The sequence below is a fragment of the Varanus komodoensis genome, unplaced genomic scaffold (genome assembly GCF_004798865.1).
Source record: "Varanus komodoensis strain SLA01 unplaced genomic scaffold, ASM479886v1 scaffold27, whole genome shotgun sequence".
Classification (NCBI taxonomy): domain Eukaryota; kingdom Metazoa; phylum Chordata; class Lepidosauria; order Squamata; family Varanidae; genus Varanus; species Varanus komodoensis.
Genome location: NW_025335701.1, coordinates 2671078 through 2694328, shown reverse-complemented (window position 1 = coordinate 2694328; position 23251 = coordinate 2671078). Strand labels below are relative to the sequence as shown.

The window sequence follows — 23251 nt, the reverse complement described above, 5'->3', positions numbered from 1 at the left end:
CTAAGAATTTGGAATTGTTTCCCCTTCCATTATTTTATTAAACATCCATTTCTTCTTAGTGACTAGTAATTTTTTAAATTTTTTATAATATTCAATACCCAATTGCTTTACCCATTTTCAATTTATTAATCACTTCCAATATATCTTTTTACTCTATTTGAGTTTCCATGATTTCTTTATAATCTTCTCGAATTTTACACTTTAAATTCTTTTCTATATATATATGACTTTCTTTCAGATCTATTTAATTTCCCTAATATAACTTTTCAAAAAAACCTTTGAAAAATTAAAAGTTTTTCTTTCATCTTGTTACATCTTTCCCCTTTTTCATTCTTTACTACTCCATTTATTTATTTATTTATTTATTTATTTATTTATTTATTTCTTGTGTGGCTCTGGCCAACATTTTGGAATTTTTATTACTACTTTCATAAAATTCTCTTTCTTTGAACTTGTTCTATTTCAATATTTTGTATTTCTTTTCTTTTAGCTGTTAATTCTAGCATAATTTTGTTTTCTCTACTTTTTATATATTTTTCTGTAATTCTTTAATTTCTTCTTCTAATCTTGCTATACCTTGCTCTTTTTGGGTTTTTTTTTTTTTTTTTTTTTTTTGAATGTTTTATTCCTAGCCCTCTTACCACTGCTTTCATTGTATCCCATATTACACTTGTATTACTACCTCCTTTTTCATTTGTTTTCCATATTTCTTTTAATTCTTTTCCCATTTTATCTGGAATCTTCTCATTTTTAAAAATCCTTAAATCTATCTTCCATCTATTTGCCTGTCTATAATCATATTTTATTTCCATTTCCATTGTTATCATTGCATGGTCTGATATTTTAATTAATTTTTATATCCATATTAAATATCTTAGTATTTCTGGTGTTACAAATATATAATCTATTCTTATCAAATTTTTATGTCTATCTGAATAAAACGTATAACTTTTCTGGTTCCCATTTAACTCTCTCCAAACATCTTTACATCTATTTTTATTAATATATCTACTTAAATCTGTATTATTATATTTTATATCTAACTTTGATGGGTTAGATTTATCATTTTCTTTATCCATAACCATATTATAATAACCAGCCTTTATCACAAATCCTCTTTTAATATCATCTATTTCTTTATACACCTTATCATAAAACTCCCTTTGATTTATATTAGGTGCGTATATATTAGCTACAGTCACCTCTTGTCCATAAATCAGACCTTGTATCATAACAAATTTCCCTAAATGATATCTTTTTATAGCTTTTCTTTTAAATTCACCTCTTTGGCAACAATAATTACAACACCTCTTGATTTTGATGTGATTTCGTATACATCTGCCCAATATTTTAATTCATTCACTCGCTCTTTCTTTTGATATGTTTCTTGTAAAAATATAATATCTGCTTTATCTTTATAAATAGATTTTTCAATTCTAGCTTCTTTATGTCTTTCTCCCAAGCTGTTTATATTCCAAGACACCATCTTCAATGTTTTTCCCATTCTTACAATACATCAAATATTCTTTTTGGTTTCCATATGTGATTAAACAAACACTCCAACAAAAACATGACAAAAATCCAATTAAACTTATCCCTACCTCCACCATATTCCCCACCATATTTATATATGGAAACCACCTTACCCATCTTCTGGAGATGTTCTCCTCCCCACCTCTTTGTGCTCCCGGGGGGAAGGGGGAAGAGCAGCCTCCCCTGTACATGCCCCAGACACCCACTCTGCCCTCCCCAACAATCTATACCATTTTATTCTATACTCAAGTTTCTCTTATATTTCAATAATAATATCAACATTGACAAATACAATATATTCTATATCTATTACACATAGATCTTATAATACTTAATTTTTAAAAAGCTTTACACATACCAATTTCTGAATTCATCTATGATATTTAAACTTCACCACTACCATAGTTTTGTGTATCCAAACTGCTACAGCCCATCCCCCCATATGATCATTGGGTGGGCATGAGAATGTCAGCATGTTTTATGGTTATTAGGATGTGTTTGGAGTTAGATTTCATTTTATTATAAATTATTGTTTTTAATTATCCCTTTGATCACAGTATTTTAGCAGATTAAATAATAATTTGGTATTATGTTTCCCAGCTGGCATGCAATTCCCTTCTTGGCAACACTGTTTTTCGTTATCACAAGTTGTGAAGCAGCTAAATTGTAGAACCCATTTCACTAGCAAATATCTGCTTAGAAAGGGAAAATTAGTCTGACACTATCACAATGATCAGTGGTGTTTCAGATCTAGAAGATGCCCTGTCAGGCACATATAAAAGTCAAATTTAGCCTGGAAAAAAATCTGGACAATTTGTTCTGATCTAAACCATTCTATTTATGCATTCATTTCCAGTGTCACCTGTGTGATATCAGTGACAAATGGAATTGCATATACATTCCTGTATTATTTTCACATTCTTTGTTGCCAGTTGAATAACAAAAAAGTGAAGCAAGAAAGAAGAAAAAGAAGGAAGAAGAGACATATATTCTGAAGAAAACTGTCTAACTTTCAGAACATCTTTGATCAAAACCATGGTATTGGCAAGAGAGAATTAAAACAGAGACAGTTCATAAACTCATATGAACATCAATCCTTTTTGGAATGGAAAGTTGCTAAGAGTGTGCATTCATTTTAAACACTAGTGTTTCTCCAGATTTGAAGAGAATGTCATGGGAGGAAGTTTCCTGAAGAAGTGGGTAGACATTATTGAAATCATGGGATAAGGTTGGGTTTATTTCCCCCTCTTTTTCCACTTCAAAAAACTAAGACATAGCTAAGCAGCCACATTGAAAGTGCAGCTCTTAATGTCCAATGAACTACACTGCATTGCTTTGTCTCAGGAAATTTTCCTGTGAATTATGTTACATCATCATGTCAGGAAAGAAAAACTGGAGGAAACTCTCATATTACCTCTGACTCGTGCATGCTCTGCCTTCAGATGAAGTCTATGTGATCCCTAAACTACTTTGAAAAACAACTTGTGGTGCCATCTGAAGTGGCTGCTCAGAACCTTCTGAACTCAGAGAATTATTGGCATCTAGTGGAGGGAGGTATGATTGTTGAAGCCAGAACTGCCCCTGGCCTTGTCCTGCACCCCCTCCAAATACTGGAACTACCTATCTACATATTTTACATGCATTCAAGAAGTGAATAGCTGGTGTTGATCCCTAAGTTTCTCAGAGGATGGTACTGTCCGGTGGCTCCCCCCCCCCCCGCATTCTGAAATGTCCCCCCACACACCATGCCAGTTCTGAGGCTGGTGAAACCACACCAGCTGCAAAGTCATAGCTGGGGCATCAAGCAATTCTATGGGCTACTAGACAGTGTCCAGAAGCCATAGGATTGCATCCTGTACTTAAAAAGTAGAGCTATCTTCCCAAGCCATGTTTTGTGAGACTATGGTGGAACTGATTCGTCTGCCTTCTGTGTTAATTAAATCTTGTACCACTTTCCAAAGTAAATCATTTATTTTAATGGAACCAAAGATGACCATTGTTTTGTGTAAATTTAGGGCAGTGCTTTTGACAGTTCCCACACATACACTTACAAAAGGTCTCTGCTTCTGTATTTCATTAGTACATCTCAAATATTTGAGCAGTGATGTTCTATCTTCTTATAATCACCTCTTCAGCAATGTACACAAATTAAATCTTTATCCAGCCAACATCACGTATCATATTCTATCATCTCTTCCTCACCTTAGCACTGAATGTCTTCCCCTTTCTACTGAAAGCATGTGCACATCTTTCTAGTGTCTGCATAGCAGTGTTAAACCGGAACACGGCAGTACAAAACCAAAAATCTGTGATGCATAATTCAAATTTTATAAAATAGTGATGTGAGGTGAATTGGGGGAAGAAAGAAAAGAGTGAAAAAGTATAGAAGGGAACATTTAAACAATATATAGATAGCCAGCTTCTGACACAGACTTCACTTCCTAGCAATCAGGATTTTTTTTAGTAGCACTACACTTCTAAACGGTTCCCAAGGAAGTTAAAGGTCATAAACAGAATGATGTGATGTATGTATGTGTTGGGGAGGGGGGTGTTCTGTTGTTGTTTCCCCTTCTGAGTTTAAATAAAGTGCAGGTGTTCTGAAATAATGGACATGTGCTTTAAAAGAAGGAACAGATGTTTATTCTATCATTAATTTTAAAAGAATGCCTCTAGGCAATTGCCTTTGTGTATACTTACATTTTGAAAATGTATATTCTAAAATGCACAGTAGAGAATATGTGCATGAGATAAGAAACTAACAGGTCAAACTATAGCCCTATTCAGTGATTAATCTTACTGGTTAACTGAGCACATGAATGAAGAAAGGGTTGCTGTGAAAAGACAGACCTGTCTCTCCGGTTTGCACACTAAATAAGTCCCTCCCATGGCATCTGCATACACAGCAGAAAAATCTGCAGAGCAGAGGCCTTCAAGCATACTTACAGGCCCTCAAGCAGCACAGAACTCAAGCTGCCTGCACCACCCTGATAGCATATTTGGGTAACTAGTAATACTAATGTTGAAATAAAGGTCCTGTGTCCACCTGGTCCAGTACAGTTTATTCTGACAGTTCTGGTATTTCAGGATAGAGCTGACTGAATTTTCTCAGAAGACATGTTTCTGAGAAAGAGCCAAAGCATCTCCCACTTTCTTCTCCCACTAGAAAAATAAAGCCATGAATATATTTTCACTTTCTTTTGTAGTGGCTCTCATTTGCCACTCCTTCTCAATGCCTTAGAATATTGTGCAGAATGGTGGCTTTCCTGTCAACCCAGTTACTGATGGCACCATTTGACACAGCACCACCACCAACAGCAGCAAATTATGTACACAAAAATGAAAGATGCTGTGTATAGGGATTGGTTCCATTTCTCCTGACAAAGAGCTTTTGAAGGATGTGGGAACAGATTCTTGAATTGAGGAAGAAATTTAGAATCTACAGCCGGGCTGCCAAAGCCAATGGAACCAGAAATAATCCAGGTGGTAGTCACTCAGCTTTAGACCCCATGGAAAAGCAGGCAAGCCTGCTAATGACAGCAGATAAGGCACTACAGATCTCAAGGCCTGGCATGAGATAAACAGGACAAACCAGCTAAGTGTCCAAGTGTTCATCCCTGAGACTAAATCAATCTTAGAGGTAGAAAGCTAGGAAGTGATGGAAGCTTACAGGTTGAAAATTAATGCTTTTGAAACACAGTACTGGAGGAGAGCTTTGCTATACCCTGGACCAACAGAAAAGACAAACAAGTGGGATGTAGATCAATTCAAGCCAGTTTTCCCAAGGAGCAAAAATGACAAACTGAGGCTGGCATTCTTTTTAACACATCTTGATAATTCAGCAAAATTCAGCAGAGAAGATGATTGTGCTAGAAAAGGTAAAGGCAGAAGAAGGAAAGGAAGACCAAATAATAGATGGATTGACTCCATAAATGAAGCCATAGCCTTGAATTTATAAGAGCTGAGCAGGGATGTCATGGACAGGACATATTAGAGGGTTTTCATTCATGGGTTGCCATAAGTTGGAGATGACTTGTGGCACAGAACAACAAATTGATAGTTTTAGGTTAGACGGGAGTAGGGGTATTCACTGTTAGAGAAGATCCCATACAGTCAAGATCAACTTTTGGAGTGAAATTGACCTGCCAAGGGTGCCCAAATATGCCACATCCAGGAAAAGAGAAATTTAGGGAAAACCTTCCACTCTACTAGAGAACCCTTCTCCAGAGGCATCTTTCATGATCCCTGGACAGATATTAATGACAACACCCTGAAAGGCAACACTTCCATGGAACTAAACAGAGCAATGGAGCTCAAGTATATGCCTGAGATAGTAACGTGGCAAATGCATCCAGCAGAAAAGATGTGGGTCTGAAATGTTTCATCAATTTTCCACTGATACCCAAGTTTGCTTTCTTGCTCAGTCACCTCCAGATCCAATCAGCATAGACTTGAAGTTGGGATTCTTTTGCCCCAACATACATTGCTTTACATTGCGCAACGGGATGAGCTCCCATGGCTCCCTCCCAGCTCCTGCCAACTTTGCAGTTCGAAATCATGCAAATGCAAGTAAATTAAAAGGTGCCACTTCGGTGGGCAGGTAACAGCGTTCCGTGCACCTTCGTGTTTAGTCATGCCGGTCACATGACCACAGAGACTGTCTGTGGAAACAGAGATGAGCACTGCCCCCTAGAGTCAGGCATGACTGGACTTAACATCAAAGGGAAACCTTTACCTTTACATTGCTTTACAGTTGTGTATATTGAACTGCATCTCAAATTTTGATGTCCATGGATCTCTGAAACTCCTCACAATTCCTTTTGGTTTTAAGTACCCCAAAAGTGCAGTGTCATCAGCAAATGTGCCCACTTCACTTCACTCGTACTTCTAATTCCAGATCATTTTTGAACAGGCTGAAAATCCTTGGTCCTAATACAGAACCATGTGAGCTGCATGTCTCCATTGGGAGAAGCTGCCATTTATTCCCACCTTCTGTCTTCTGTTCTTTAACCAGTTAATGATCCATAAGATGACCCCCTTTTATAAATTCCATGATTGCTCAGTTTGCTCAGAACCTTTGTCAAAAGCTTTTTAGAGTAAACATCTACTGAATTGCCCCTGTGTGCTTACTGACTCTCTCAAAGAGCTCTAGTAGGTCAGTGAGATAAGACTTGCTTTGCAAAAGACATGCTATTTTTTTAAAAGCAGGGCTTGTCTAATTTTTTTTTTTTAAAGTTCAGATATGGTGCTGGCATCTGCCTGCTCTGCTACCACTGCAAATGGAGTTGTGAGATATAATGGGTCAGCGGCAAGAACTCACACCTGAATTCCTTGCTGCACACTGTAAGAATAGATGGCAGTCATACGTGCCCAAGGGAGAAGTTGTCTCTGACTTCAGCATGAGATGGCATGTTTTGTGGCTGGAGAAGCTGAAGGAGACCCAAGACAGGATGTAGAGCCAGCCACCCAGGCTGCCTGAGAGATGTCACAACTCTGATGTATCTGGTAGTCAATTAATTTGTGAAAATTTTAAGAGGAGGAATGTAAAACACAGAAAGAACAACTATGTACTTTTCTAAAAAGGAATGACATGTTAGATCAAAGTGCTTGCCTCCCACAACTACAGGAGAAAGAAAACTCCTTCCAATATATCTTTTTTTTTCCCTGTCATGTCTGTACTGCAGAACAAGGTGTTGCTTCAGATTATGTGCCATTATGATAATTAGAATTGTAATGCTGACTGTAGTAATTTAGTAACTATCCAAGCACAAGCTGGAAAATGAGAACTATTTCTGACCAACTTCTAGCAACTAACCATAGGGGGATAAACCAACTGAGGCAACTTGAAGCCAGTGAGTTATTAGAGAACAAACATTTGCATGACTTTATAAATAATATTAGAAAGTCAACTTATCAACAAGCATGGGAAAATATTAAGTTATAGCCTCATATGAAACTGGCAGGCAATAATAGTGATTTATGGAAGCTATAATAATTAGGTCCAGTGTAAGATACATCACTAATTTGGTGTCATTGCATAGTAAATTTATCCTGCCTGACAAGTGGTTTATTTTCATTTGTTTTAGGTGTCTGATTAATGGAACAGCAGTGCTGAAATTCATTGGTGTTTCAAACTGTGGTGAAGATATCCAAACTCTTTACTTATTGGAAAATAAGAGAAAGACAACTACCCCTTTGTGGCATAAAGAGGGCCGCTCCAATGTGCTAAGACCACCCAGTGGCATCCCTTTAGGTGGCATGAGGAGGGGGGGGGGAATGGAGAAAAGACAAAGGGGAAAGAAAAAACTCCAAAGTATGGAAGATAATTATTTCCAGGAGAAGACACTTGTTCTACAGCAGCTCAAGGTAGTCATCCCTTGACTTGAAGGAAACCTTACAAGTCAGTGCCTTCTCACAATAAGAGCTGACTTGTTCAATATCCCGTTCAATCTCTTCTTTTGAGGACTCTACCACACAAGGAGATATTGGTCTAGCAGCCTCTCCAGGGAGCCTGCATAACTGATCTCTTGCTCTGATAAGAGTATAGAGTGTTTAGACCCTGTCAGGGCCCTCTTCCCAAGTGTGGCATTTGCTGCAGCAGGCTAGCAAGGTATCAGAGTGCTCCTGTTAGGGGTAGAGTCGACACAAAAGGCTACCCCTCTCCAATCTGCAGCCTAAGCAAAGGGTCTCGTGAGTGGGTCAGTCCCGGTAATTACTCCCACACCATCAAGAGGCAACAGGTGGGTAACTCTGTGAGTGTACAAAAACAAAAAATTAAAAATGCTGCAAATATCTAAGATGACTACCCCTCAAGAAAAGCAGATCTTTGAAACCCTTTGGGAAGTTATCACCCTGGAACATATGAATACAGCTTCTTTTCTGCATGAGTATGTGCATTCTCTCCTGGAGACTTTGTATGTGTTTGTTTTATATCAAGATTAACATGTGAAAACAGCTACCACAGAGAGATGAGGAAATGTGACATGTGAGGAGGTGGAATAGTGTGATATATGCACGAGCAATTCGTTGTTGTCGTCGTCATCATCATTTTAGTAATAGAAGTAGTATTTACTTCTGTTTTGGGGAAATGGCAGTACTTATTGATTGCCAGTGAGAATAGATAGATGGTAGATACACACACACGCATAATCCCCTTAGCATATATGGTAGCTTTACAAATCATACTAAGCCGTTAAGAGATTAAATTCACACAAACATACATACATTTCCCTAAAGATATATTTATTTATTTTATTTATTAAAACATTTTTATGCCGCCCCATTCGCCAAAGCCTCGGGGCGGCTTACAACACTAGATGAGCTGCCATTGGGAAGTCCAACCCGTTTGAGTTTAGGAGACTTCCTGCCTACTTTCCATAAGATGATCAAAAATGTGCTGAGTCAGATTTTCTCCCATGAAGTTCTGTCTGTTAGAAGGACCATCTTTTTTATGTGCAAATGGCAACTCATTTTAGAGATTATGAACTGGCTTGACACATGCTTTAACAGGACTGGCAAAGTGGAATCCAGGGAACTGAAATGTGAAATCCATTGGATTTTCACACCCCTATTAGAGTTCTTTCATGAACCAATTAACATCTCCTCTTTTCCTCCTGCAAGATCAAAGCCATCTTCTTGGCTTTCTCCTCTTTCCTCTGTCTACTGACAAGAACCCTGTGAAATAGATTAAGCTAAGAGATAATGACTAGGCCAGGATCACCCAGAGGACTTCATAGCTGAATGGTGATCTAAACCCTGAACTCCACAAGTGTCATGCCTGAAGCCCCGACAGAGACAGCACCTCACGAGGAGGTCTTGTTCTTAGGACCCTGTATCCAAAAGCCAACCCCGCAACCTAGCTTGGGGGTGGCTGAGCAGATAGCTGCACCTCCCACTGAATCCCTGCCCATTGAGCAAACACCTGAGTCCACATCAAAGCAAGAGAACCCCGAGAGAAAAGACACTATGAGTTCTACTCAGAAGGAGTCAGAGCAGGCTGTCTCTCCTCCTACTGATGCTGAACTTCCTGAACATCACACAGGAGATGCAGGGGGCATAATAGACTTTTCTTTAGCGACCAATCATAGAATTCTTAGAAGATACGAGCAAAGGCAGAGCTTGTTATGCCAGAGGGAAGAAAGGCGTGACCAGGAGGGCTAGTCCCATGTGGGCTCCGGAAGAGACACCATTAGAGGATTAACATCTGCATTCCAAAGACCTCAACAGAAGAGCTTATCTGTAGAGTTGTAAATCTTGTAGACAAGTAGCAATAAAGGACTTTAGTTTTATTGCTTCTGAACATGTGGGTTGTTTACATGTTGAGTAGCACCTTGACAGTATGTTAATCCTCTAACCATCCCCCACACAGCCGAGCAAAGATTTTTTTTTTCCTCCTCTCTTCATCCACCAATTTTCTTTTTCCACCTTTGGGAAACCACAACAATGGGATCAAGTGATCAAGCCGCTCAAGAACTTCAAACTTTAAGGGATGAGAACACTCTCCTTAGAACAAAATATGCAGAAGCCATGCAACGAATGGATGCAACGCAACTTGAGCTGGATAACCTCCATGCTAAATTACAAACAGCTACTGACTCAAAGCAAAATCAAGAGCTGACTCAAAGAAGATGCCCCCTGGATCCTCGCCCAAAATACGATGGGAAAAAAGAAGGATTTACAACTTTCAAAGCACAATGTGAATTCTACATTAGCCTATGCCTTAATGACTTCACCGACAAAAATATGAAGGTAGGTTTTTTTAATAAATCAACTCACGGGGGCCCCAGCCCTCTGGGCAACTGCAAGGCTTATCGCTCGAGACCCTATATTAAATGATGCTAATCTGTTTATAGACGCCCTGAAGAAGTTCCTTGGTATAGAATATTGCAAAGAAATGGCCATCCAGGAGATAAAGCATCTGAAACAGGGGCACACCTCAGCCACTGATTACACTACTAAATTCCAGCTCCTTATGAATGAGCTAGGGTGGAATGAGGAAGCCTTAATGGTAGAATACTGCGAAGGCTTGAGGGAGGAGGTTTTGGATGATTTGGCACGCACATCTATACCAACAACTTTGCAGCAGCTGATGCTCTTAACAATTTAGATTGATACACGGCTTAATGAGAGCGCCTGTGCTAAGCAGGAACACCACGCTGGCCTGCAGCCAACTAAAGGAAGATGGTTCCCACGCGTGGAAGCCAGCCTCCAACAATTCCCGCCTGAGAGCTACGTTGCCATGGCAACACCTCAGCCAGAGCCGGAACCTGAGCCAATGCAGCTGGGAGCTGCCGGGCCTCGCATTCCAAGGGGAGATAGGGCCTACCGCCACCCGACTGGGCTGTGTTTTATCTGCGGACATAACGGCCATATGGCACGGTCATGCCCTTTGAAAAAGCAGGCAGGAAACTTCCAGTCCCAGTGTCGTTAAGCACCGTGACACTGGGACCCGCCCATAAATCACAAGGGTGCCAATCCCTGGAAAAAACTCCTACCGCCCAACACCTGCTGGTGGATATCACTTTGCAAGCACACCTACAGCCTGCAATTCGAGCCACAGCACTAATTGATAGTGGTGCTACTGCTTCCTTCATGGATGAGGAATTTGCTGAAAATCACTGTTTTCCTACATTGCTACTACCAACCCCGCTCCAGGGGACTCTATCCAGAAACATCCCCTACAAGGAGGCCCCTTCTCCCACCAATCCTCCCCCCTTACTCTACAAATTGGAAAACACTGCGAACAAACAGCTTTCTTATTAGTGAATGACCTACAATACCCTGTAGTACTTGGCATGGACTGGTTAATCAGACACAGACCCCAAGTATCTTGGGACTCGGGGCAAATACACTTCGATTCTAATTTTTGTTCGCAACACTGCGCCAACCCTACAGCCTAAACTCCTCTTACCTCCTCCCCACCTTCCACCACTGCCCTCCCTCCGCAAAGGCTTTTGGGACGTTTTTGACCCACAAGAGGCTGACAAACTACCGCCCCACTGCTCATGTGACATGGAAATTCACATACAACCAGGGGCAACCCTCCCAGTTGGCAAAGTATGACCCATGTCACCTAAGGAACTCCAAGTCCTCAAAGACTTCATATTCACCAATTTAAAAAAAGGCTTCATCCGCCCTTCCTCATCACCCACTTCTGCAACACCCATCATTGTGCCTTGGAAAAATTCTGAAGAACCTAGGGTTTGCATTGACTACTGTCGCTTGAACACAATCACTGTTCCTAACAGGCACACCATGCCACTTATCTCGGAGATTTTGGAACACCTGGGCCAAGCACGCATTTTTACCAAATTGGACCTCCGTAACGCCTACAATTTACTGTGCGTATGCCCTGGACATTGAACATCTAACTGCTTTTTCCACAAGATTTGGCACCTATGAATTTTTAGTAACGCCTTTCAGACTTTTAAATTCGGGACAATCGTTTTGCAGATTGATCAATGAGATCTTTCATGATTTTCTTGATGACTTCTTAATCATCGTGACCTGGATGATTTATTGATCTTCTCCAATGATCCCGAGTTTTACGTTCACCATGTGCGAGCCATCCTACAATGCATGTGAGAGCAGCACCTCTCTGCTAAGCTGGAAAAATGTGAATTCCACACTACTTCCCTCATGTACCTGGGCTACTGCATTTCCCCAGACAGGCTACAGATGGACCCTGAAAAGATACGGGCAGTTCTATCCTGGCAACCACCACGAACAAAGAGAGAACTGCAAAAGTTCTTGGGTTTTGTAAACTTCTATTGTTGATTCATACCACACTTTTCTCATCTAACCACACCATTGACTGATCTCTTGAAGGACAAGGGACGTCACCTGAATTGGCCACCCGACGCCGCAGCTGCGTTCACCACTTTGAAATGCCAGTTCACTTCAGAACACCAACTAATTCATCCAGATACATCTGCACCGTTCATATTACAAACCGATGCCTCTGACAAAGCCATTGGAGCAGTTCTCCTACAACCACAAAACAAGTCCACGAATAACCTCAGACTGGTGGCTTTCTATTCTCATAAACTCTCCAGCTCAGAACAAAACTACACGATCTGGGAGAAAGAACTGTTAGCGATCAAAGCTTCCTTAGAAGAATGGCGACATTTACTTGAAGGTTCTCTCCACACGATCCTTATCCAAACGGATCACAAGAACCTTGTCCATTTCATTTCCGCCAAAATACTCAACCAAAGACAAGCACGATGGGCTCTATTCTTTGCCTGCTTTCACTTCAGCATTGAGTACATACCCCCTTCGAAAAATCTCCTGGCTGACACTCTATCCAGGAAACCTGAATACTTCCCCAACAACAAGGAACAACCTGACCCAACCCCTATTCTACAATATGAAATTGCAGCCGCAACAAACATCTCCGCCTCCTACAACGATGACCTCCGCCATGCACAACAAGCTGACCCCTTCGTTCGCACAAAAAGGGAACAAAGTAGGACAAACACCCTTCCTGCCACCTACTCGTTTGAGGACAACATCCTGCTCTACAACCATGTTCCATTGTCACTCCGCGAACAAATACTACAGCAATGTCATGACTCTCCACCTGCAGGACATTTCGGAATCTACAAAACACTGCACACCCTCTCTAGAGACTATTGGTGACCCCGCATGTACCACAACGTCAAATCGTACGTACTCTCTTTCCCTATGTGCCACCATGCCAAACGCCAACTGGGAAAACCACCAGGACTGCTTCACCTGGTGGAAACACCCCCTGGACCCTGGCACACCGTTTTGATGGACTTCATTACTGATTTGCCCAGATCGAGTGGCTTCAACACCATACTGGTTGTCACGGACCTTTTTACAAAAATGGTCCACTTTATCCCCTGCACAGGACTCCCCTCCACCAAGACCACCGCTTCCCTGTTCATCCACCATATTTATAAAGCACATGGGTGGCCCCTCGCTTTAATTTCTGACAGGGGCAGTCAGTTCACATCCCGATTTTGGCGAGAACTCTTGACCTTACTCAATGTCGATCTCTGCCTCTCTTCTGCTCATCACCCACAAACTGATGGACAAACAGAATGGCTCAACGTAACTCTCAAACAATACCTCCGCTGCTACGTGAACTACCAACAGGACAACTGGCTTTCTTTCCTTCCACTGGCAGAATTCGCATACAACAATTCCGTCCACGCCTCCACCCGTCAAACTCCTTTTTTCGCTAACCTTGGTTATCATCCTCGCACCTTCCCTTCATCACTCCCGTCGTTGTCCGTCCCTGCTGCCAGAAATTTCCTGCATGACCTGGCCTCAGTACAATCTATACTCAAGCAACAATTGGACAGAGCCAAGTCAACCTACAAAGAAGTCGCTGACTGGCGAAGACATGTGGGTTGTTTACATGTTGAGTAGCACCTCGACAACAAGTCCTATTTCAACATTCAAACCATGATAGCATGTTGGCTCTCAAATGATATCCTCACTTGAGTGTTGTATTTATTGGTTTGATTTGTATTCCCACTTTCTATCAAGAAAAATAACACTCAAGGCAGCTTGCATTTATACATTCTTTTTATACTGTCAACTTTTCTTAGTCTAATGTTTTCCCCCTTCCTCCTCATTATCCTTTCTCTTATTATTATTGTTATGATTATCTTTTAAAAGTTATCAAGGCAACTTTTAAAATTTCAAATTAAAACAAAAATAAATTTAAAACCATTTAAAACAGCTAAAAACTAATATCAGTAAAATAACACAATCCAGAAAGCAACTAAAATATCAGTGAAAACCATAAACAATTCAACTGATGTACTAGGGAGCCCATTATATTCCCAGAAATGCCTGGAAATAGAGTTAAGTCTCGATATTGTGCTGGAAACATGACAATGTTTTGTCAAGGAAACACTGTCTGGAAAAGCACAAGGACAGAAAGGACAGCAGGATGGCTTCCCCCATTTTCCCTTTCTTTCCATTAAAAAAAATCTGTATATTTAGCTATCTTAAAATGGATGCCCCATGTCTGTCTTGCTTCTTTTTATGGGCCCAACTATCCAGGGAGAACAAACAAGGCAAGTTAAGGCAGCTTCTGAAATCTTCACTCTGATCCCTGCCCTCATGCTCAGAGAATGCAAGTGAACAGCAAAAAGAAGGAACAAGAGCAGCTGTTCAAGTCAGTGGCCTCCCCCTGCAGGGGTGCCTTGACATGGGCCCATCAATGTCTACTTTGGTGCTAGCCCTGTGACCAGTGAAATGGAATGGTGGAAACAAAAGGGCAGAGGAATCATTCACCCCAAACATTGAATCAAGTACAGAAGTAAAAGGAAAAAGTAAAGGAAAACTACAAATGTGGTCCTTAAAGATGCAATGTAAGACCAGTGCCCATCTAAATGTGTTGGTGGTATCTTCATCTCTTTGTTAGCAAGTATCATGGTGCCATCTTCATTTTATAATGGTGCAATGTATTTGCTTTTTGACAGCAAAACCTACCAGATGCAGCCAGCAGTGATTGAATGCTTTTTGTTTCAACAGCTGAATGGTTCAGGCTCAAGAGCAGCTGGTAAGTAAAAACCCGAGCTTTGTCTTGTGGGGTGGGGTTGTCAGCCACACCTAAGCAGGGATCTGGGTTTCAGAGGCTCCATGGCTGTATCCATTTAAAATGGCTATAAATCTATTTTCCACTTGAAGTTTCCACAAAGCAAGTATCTGGATCGGTGGCTCTTCTGGACTTGGGAAAGCAATTCCTCCCTATCTTACTTAGAGATGCTAACAATTGAACCCAGAACTGCTCAAATGCCAGACATGTACCCTAATGGTGGGGCTGGGCCTCATGCATGAATGTCAGTTGTGTCCATGCCCATTCCTCCTGCTATCACAGACAGTAATGCTAGTCAAACTGCAAAAGTGTTGATTTCCTAGAGACGCACTAAGAATCCTGTATCATTTACATGTTTTATGCATGCCAGGCTCTGGAAGGTTTAATTTAGAATGCCACAAACTGCTGGAAATTGCTGCTATGTTTGATCTATTGCTTTTGGCTTTCCAACAACTGCACATAAAACCTCATAAAAGTGTCTACAGTGCATACAAGATATTATCATGCCTACTTCTTGCAAATGCTCGACCTATCAAGAAATCTGGTGTGTGTGTATATGTTTTAAGTGCATCTGCTCTAAAGCAGGTGGCTTCTTGACTAATCTATTGTACACTGCTTGACTATAAGGGTTTTATATTCTTGCACAGCTATAAACAGGAAGAATTCTACACCACAACAGTATCTTCTGAAGACAATTGGTGAGCATAATTTATGTTATGTCTGGGGCATTACGTTCCTGATAAAACATTAATGTGATGCAGCTTTAGAATCAGCTGCACATGCCTATCCATATAGCACTGAAGAAAGCAATGTATAACCAGCACCACATCATCTACTTGGAAAGGGGATGGGGTGGCATGAGATGTCTAAGTCCTTAAGATGTGAATTTTAGCTGTTTGGGGCTGAAAAATCCAAGTCCCTTTCAACTTCTCCTGTACTTAGTCTTAAGTTCATCATGTCCCTTTCCTTACAAAAATGCTAAATCTGCAACCGGTTGGTTGTGGGTATCACTTAAGCTGCTCTTTAAAGCCCTAAATAGTCTGCATACAGAGTGTCTGAAGGAATTCTGTTTAGGTACACAAAAAGAAGACTGTTCTCAGGATGGAATGTGTCTATTATCCTACCACAAAATGATGCTCCCTTTAGTTAAGGTAACTTGTCAAAATATAAAACAGAAAAGATATCACCAATATAAGTCTGATTGTTATATTACTTATAAAAATGACACCTTTTTGGCTAATAGCTGGAAACCGGGCATCCATGATCTACATGAAGAGGTCTACAACTGTGCAAATTGTGCTAAATTTCAAATTTTGCAATAAAAATAGCCACAGGTGCAGCAAGTTACAAACCACTAGAACTTGATGCAGGGAAATTTTTACCTAATTTGCAGCATGACCTTGAAGATACTTGATTCAAATTTGATGAGAACTTCTGATCTGCTTTAGTGATGCTTGTTAAAGAGATGTGCCTTTCATTGGTTTAAGCAGTGGCATTACTTTTCTGCCCCATTAAAGCTGATGGCAGCAAAGAGTATCAGCTGTTGTTAAACCTATGTTTTAACTATGTGTGCTCAGAGTTATTCATTCTGGTTCTGGTCTGGATCAGGTATAATGCACCTTCAATTTACATCAACAAAAATTCATCCAGTTGTAAAGAATAATAGGCTAAGTTGAAAGCTCCTACTCTTTCCTCCCAGGCTTTGATCCAAAATGGGTCATCTACATATACCCTATAACAAAAAACCCCCAGCAACTTCTTTAAACAAACGTGCATTTTTAAAAAACTAAATAGAACTTTTGGACAGAATTTTTAAATGACTGGCTGACTAAACAGGCAAGTAGAGTTCCTGATCCAGCACAGGTGTTTCATGTACTGAAATGCTTCTGTTTTCACATCTTCCTTTGCTGAATCAGGAAGATAGTGGAAAAGTAGCAGTAGGGCCATAGATCTTTGCTTTACAATTCTGCATAGTGGTTGTGATGTTGCACTGAGACTCAGGAGATCTGTGTTCTAGTCCTAGACCCTACTTGGCCATGAAACTTGTTGGATTACTTGGGGGCAATCACAGACTGTTCTCTTTGACCTTCCTCAAAGGGTAAAATGGAGAGGTAAAGTATATAAATGTCTTTGGGATCCTTTCAAGAGAGAGAAAAAGCAAAGGGACATAAATGTAATAATACATAATAAAATAAATATTCATGGTCAATGGATGTTATCTATCTGACACATGCAACAGAAGTGATTAAGCAGAAGCACAAATCTCATGTATATTATGTACATGAAGCAAGAATCAAAATCCATCTTCCAAGAATATCATGTAGTTCTTAATTGCATAGGCTACATCTTCATCACAGATAGTTCAGGAAAGCCTTGCAATTAAACAGAACATAAAATTTATATTGCCAAAAAATGAAATACAAATAATACAGCAGCACTTCTGCCCCTGCCCCCCATGAGAACGCAAAAAGGTTCGCACGAGAACAGATGAATTTGAAAGGTCACTGAATTCAAAGAGCCCCAAAGAATTGCATTCTGGCATATAATTCACAATAGCCAAGAAATCAAATGCTGAAGATTGGTCTGATATTTGAGCCATTTTCAGATGTAAGGCCCTTGACTATTGTGCACTATATTCATGATAGCATTCGTGTTCTTGTCTGCTTGGGACTGCAAAAATAAATTATTGTCAAGCACCTGGCAGAGGATACTATATTGCTGCAGTGTGCTTGTGTGCGTGTGTCTGCATGCTGTGCAACAGAATGTATCAGGGACGTCTAATGCTTGTTCCCAGCATTAGAAGAGCCTGATGCTGGGAACAATGGATGGCAAAAGAAGAAGGGGATGGCAGAGGACGAGGTGGCCAGATGGAGTCACTGAAGCAGCCAGGGTGAGCTTAAGAGGACTCTGGGGGAGGGTGGAGGACAGGAAGGCCTGGAGGAGTGTTTTCCTTGGGGTTGCGATGGGTCAGACATGAATTTGCGACTAGCAACAATTGGGCAAAATGACTACTAGAGCTTCCCCATGAGCAGACCCAAAAAATAGGAAGGCAGGACACGTTCCAACGGAGCAAAGCTCAGGGAGCCAAGGTTCCATTTGGATGCCAGGAAGAACTTCCTGACAGTCAGGACCCCAAGGGTGTGGAATGGGCTTCCACAAGAGGTCATTGAGGCCCCATCGGTGCGGGTGTTCAAGGAGAGGCTGGACATGCACATGATGGGCATGTCATGAGAGGAGCCGGCTGGTGCCGGAGGTCAGACTAGATGGCCCGGGAGGCCCCTTTTGACTCGCTCTGTTTCTATGTTTCTATATTTTCCCAAGAAGTATTGGACAGAGAAAATGGTCCAGAAAATTTAACTCCATCAAACTCAATGACAAAGATTCCAGTGTGTACCTGTTAAATCGCCAAGCCACTGAAAGCCACCTGTCAAGCTTTGAACTTTGTAAATCATCCATATTTTCCTCTTTCTGCCCCATAGTTATCGTGACCCTTCATTCAATGGATCTCTGCTACACTGCCATGGTTCAGATCTATCTGTTGCCTACAGTTCCATTTTCTCAGTAACTACCACAGAACCTACCAACCATGTCCATTTTTCAGGCTATAATGTGAGAACCTGACTCATTGAACATATTCTTAATGTGGCTCTGAAACATGGGGCCTTGGAAGAGACTGCATTAATAGTTCAAATGGTATATAAAGAATTTTGATTAAAGAAATTGTATGAAAAAGAGCTTTTTAGATCACCCATCAAAAGCATGGTGTATGTAGAAAAATTGAGGTTCGTGTGCAGTGGCTGAGAGGATGAACCTGCCATTCTAAATCTAACACAGAGGTCTTAAACTACATTTTAAAATATTCTTTGGGAACCAGTGATCTGTGCCAAATGTTCTGGATGAAAATCCAGCCTGCTCAAAATGTGTCCAGTATCCATGGGTTATGATGCTGCTGATGACATTGCATTTATATCCCACCTGTTTCCTTTTGAATAATATTTTTCTAGTTTCATCTGAAAAATGTATCTTGCATAAAATGCAGTGTATCTAAAAGTTTATGCAGCTATTTGCTTGCACATGGATAGACCTAAAGTGTAGCAGATTGGCGTGTGTGACAATTCTGTTTGGGAGCTGGAAACCTGATGGAGCTCTGGTCCATCTCTCTGGATCTTGTTCCATTTTCCCCCAACTAGCATCAGCTCATTTCATGTCAATTCAAGCTGTTGTCCGAATTAGTGTGGTTTTTCTGTTGGGGGACGTGGGAGGTTGTTTGAAGCTTGTGCCTTTTTTTTGTTGACATTGGTTTTTCACAAGTGTTCCTGAGCACTTACGGAGGTCAAAAATGAACATCTTTGCATGACCAATGTCCTGAAAAGTATCTGCTGTCAACATTCAGTAAGTACCAACCATGGACGCTGATCAAGAGAAGCTACAAACAGATGAGCAGCCACCTGAGAGGTTGCTGAAAGGAAAGATGCAAGATCTGTGCTTGTGAAAGGTAATGGTGCCATGCAGGACTGTCTAGGATTTGTGTGTGTTTGGTCATTAAGATTTTCAGTGTCCTGCGCCTTTTCTACTCTCACTTGGGCCTCTAAATGCTCTGGAAAGTGGGAAAGTGTGATCCACCACATTCACAGGAGCACAAAATTTTGGCAGCTGTCAGAACAAAGGCTTCCTTTTATTTATTTTTTTAAAACAGGACTAAGCAGTTTGTTCATTTTAAGCAGGAACATATACAGCCTAGAGTTATGGATGTATCAGTGAAGGGAGCTGAGGGTTGAAGCACTGCTCTGTTCACATATTATTTGAACATGGAAGGAGGAATGCATGAATAGGGCTCTAGAAAAGCTGATATCTGTATCACGCATAGAATATATATCTTCACCAAATCAAAATGGAGACCCTTAGAATCTGAAGTTTCCCACAACAACGCAAAACCCATTATTTAGAATCTGAAATTCATAATTCCTACTAGAATTCAAGCAGAGGAATAAGTTAGATAGACTGGACATTGAGAGCAATGAACAGTGGGGAACAAAGTAAATCTGCTCATCCAATTATCATAGCTTGTTATCCCAACTGGTTCCCTTCTCATCTTCAGATCTTTGAGAGTTAACAACTTGTTTATATTTGCACACATTCAAATTGTCATGCCTAGGAACCAGGCATGAATTCACAAGTGAGAAATGCATACTATACAAACAGTCCTGTTCAAATTCAAATATTAGAAGGTTACTCTGAAAATAAAATAAGGAAGCCAACTTAAGCTCATAGGAATCATAGAAATGTCACAAATAAATAAAATGATAAAGAAATCATTTCAAACTAGAGAGTGCAGCAATTAAATCTAGCGCCATTTGGATGCAAAAGGTGCTTCTCACTCTCTCTGTCATGCAGAGAAAGAGCGAGAGAGAGAGGGAGAGAGGGAGAGAGAGGGAGAGAGATGTGGAGGAGGGGAGAGAGGGAGAGAGGGAGAGGGGAGGAGTTCATGTCAAGGATAAAACCAAGCCTTAGCAACCCTGTAGAAACACTAGATCCAGGAATACTACCAAAACATTTTGCTCCTCTTGAACAAAGGCTATTAAAATACATAAGGATCTCCCCATTGACAGCAGTGAGTTTTTGACTCTGTCATTTCTGCTATCTTGGTCTCAATTGCCTCAACAGCATTAGTAAACAAATTTCTTTCTTTTCATCTCTGTACTTTGGCAGGCCTTCTTGTGCAGCAGGGGAAATGAGTCATATTCTCTGCAGATTGACTTATGTTGACAGCTGTCTACCTACGCATTATGTTTAAGCACAATGAGCAAAGCAGCATTCGAGAAGCAGTTTTCCTCTCATATCAAGGAAAGTTGGCATTCAGATGCACCTACCTGTATGTGGTTCGACTGAAAAGTATGGTTGGCCCTCCAAAATGCTGTACACCAGCTTAGCACTGTTTCCATAAACAGGATCATCAGCATCAGTGGCAGTCACTTTAGTCACGTACGTACCTAATGGAAAAGAAAACCATATCTAAACGAATAGGTCAAACCTTTGAAGTATATGTCTGCAATCTGTTAAGAAAAGATCCAGTGTGCTTGGCCCTGTTTCATGTTAACTCACAATAACTCATGTTATTGAAGTTACAAATATACCACTGATAAGGAAAATAGAGAATAGCATCAGAGCAGTGAAGAAACAACTGAAATGAGAGCGAGCAATATCCAAATGATCAGAAGTCCTCCAAAAACCTATGAATGAAAGCCACCTCTGATAATTATCTGAGGATCTAAACAAAAAAAATCTCCCCAACCTCAGTGCCACCACTCAAAAAGACTGAATCACACAGCAGCCCTTTCAAAGAGCATCTCAGATCCAAACTTGTCCATGTCCACACAGAAGGGAGCATGTACAACATGTCTATTGACAAGCAAACAGTGAAAACCTCTGTACAGAATATCTACTCAGAAGTCATCAGGACTGAGTCACCAGCAGCACTTTTAAATGCTATCTCAAGTACAAAAGCTGTGCAGATGTATTCAGCAGGAAACACAAGCCACATCAGAATCGCAAGTAAGCAAAGCAAACCTCTACATACATGTGTGCTCAGAAATACACACAGGACAAACCTCTGTAGCACATGCCTCAGAAGTAAGCAGAAAGGAATCATTCAGCAGCCTGCTCCCTGTACCTCATCGCCTCTGTCTGGCAGATAAAATTGCATGTCTCTGAACAGCAGCTGATCAAAAAAGTGCTTTCCACGACTGAACACTAAGGAAGGGAGCTGTTTTCAATGCTCAGCAAGTGAAGGGTCTTCTTTCCTGCTGGAGATAAGAGCTTTTCATTGACAGGAGCTGAGGCAGGACCTGGGCAAGAATCTGGCAGGATTTTCGGGTTTTTGCACAGTGGGCAATATCTCACAAGTCACACGTACGGAAGCAAGGGCTGGGTAGAATAACTGTGCTTGTACAGTGGCAGCGTGTGCACAATTCAGCCTCGCTAGCTATAAGGGAACGCGCACTTGGACTTGCTTTCGGCCAGCCGCCTGCACAGTGCAAGACAGACTTGGCAGAGATAAAACGGGCTGGAATCTGGGGAGCCAATTTGAGGAAACCGATGGATTCTTACCCCCACAGCTATTAAAGAACTCACCTCCTCCCAAAAGTAAGCAACCAATAAGCATTGCCCAAACATACAGATCTGAGAAGTGTTAGGTGTTACATAAGGCAACAACTAGCTCATGTAATTAAAAAAGACATTATGTTGCCCCATATACTTGAAACTTCATATCTGTCAAATTAAATGCAACCTAAGATACATTTTCCTTTCTGAAATACATACCAACAGGGTACTTCAATTTATTTTCCATTCTTCTTTATATTGTACATATCATATTGGTTTATTCATAGTAGATATTTATAAGCATGAATTGTGAATCTGCAACTGTTGGCCTCAACCAATAATAATCAAGGGAGCTCTGAAAAAGTGGCTGAACTGAACCTTGATGCTGACAAGTGCTTAAATTGCTTATATTGCCATCCAGTGATAGCTGCCGAATCATAACTACATCCTTTTGAAAGATATTAGAAAAAGAAACATAGAAACTGAGCAAGTCAGAAGGGCCCTCCCAGTTTCTGTTTCTGGGTAATTGGTTTCATTCTTGTACTGCTCTAACAGTCAGGAAGTATTTCTTAATGTTCAGTCAGAACTTGGCTTCCTGTAACTTGAACCTGTTATTCCATGTCTTGTGCTCTGTAATGATTGACAACAGATCCTGTCCTTCTTCTCTGTGACATCTTTTTAAGTACTTGAGAATGCTATTATATCTTCCCTCATTCTTCACTTCTTCAGGGCTAAACATGATTAGTTCCTCCAGTCCTTCCTCATAAGACTTTGTTTTCAATCTTGTTGCCCTCCTCTGAATCTTCTCCAGTTTGTCTGCATCTTTCTTAAACTGCAGTGCCCAGAATGGGACACAGTACCCAAGACAAGGTTTAACCAGTGCTGAGTAAATGTGATTTGGAAGTGATACTTATGTTTATGCAGCCTAAAATAGCATTTGCTCTTTTTGTAGCCACATCACATTGTTGACTCATACTCAGCTTGTGATGACCATCAGTTCCAAGATGTTGTTGAGCCAAATGTTTCCCAACTTGTAATGAT

General features: G+C 40.7%; 1 protein-coding gene across 3 annotated transcripts in view; it reads right to left on the bottom strand.

Moving 5' to 3' along the window:
- The window catches only part of CDH8 (cadherin 8), a 299609-nt gene that overhangs the window by 143221 nt on the left and 133137 nt on the right, over positions 1–23251 (bottom strand). For all 3 annotated transcript variants that reach the window (XM_044434245.1, XM_044434247.1, XM_044434246.1), the window contains exon 3: positions 20980–21099. In XM_044434245.1, coding sequence (XP_044290180.1) covers positions 20980–21099 — 120 coding nt within the window. The remainder of the gene's footprint in view (positions 1–20979; positions 21100–23251) is intronic.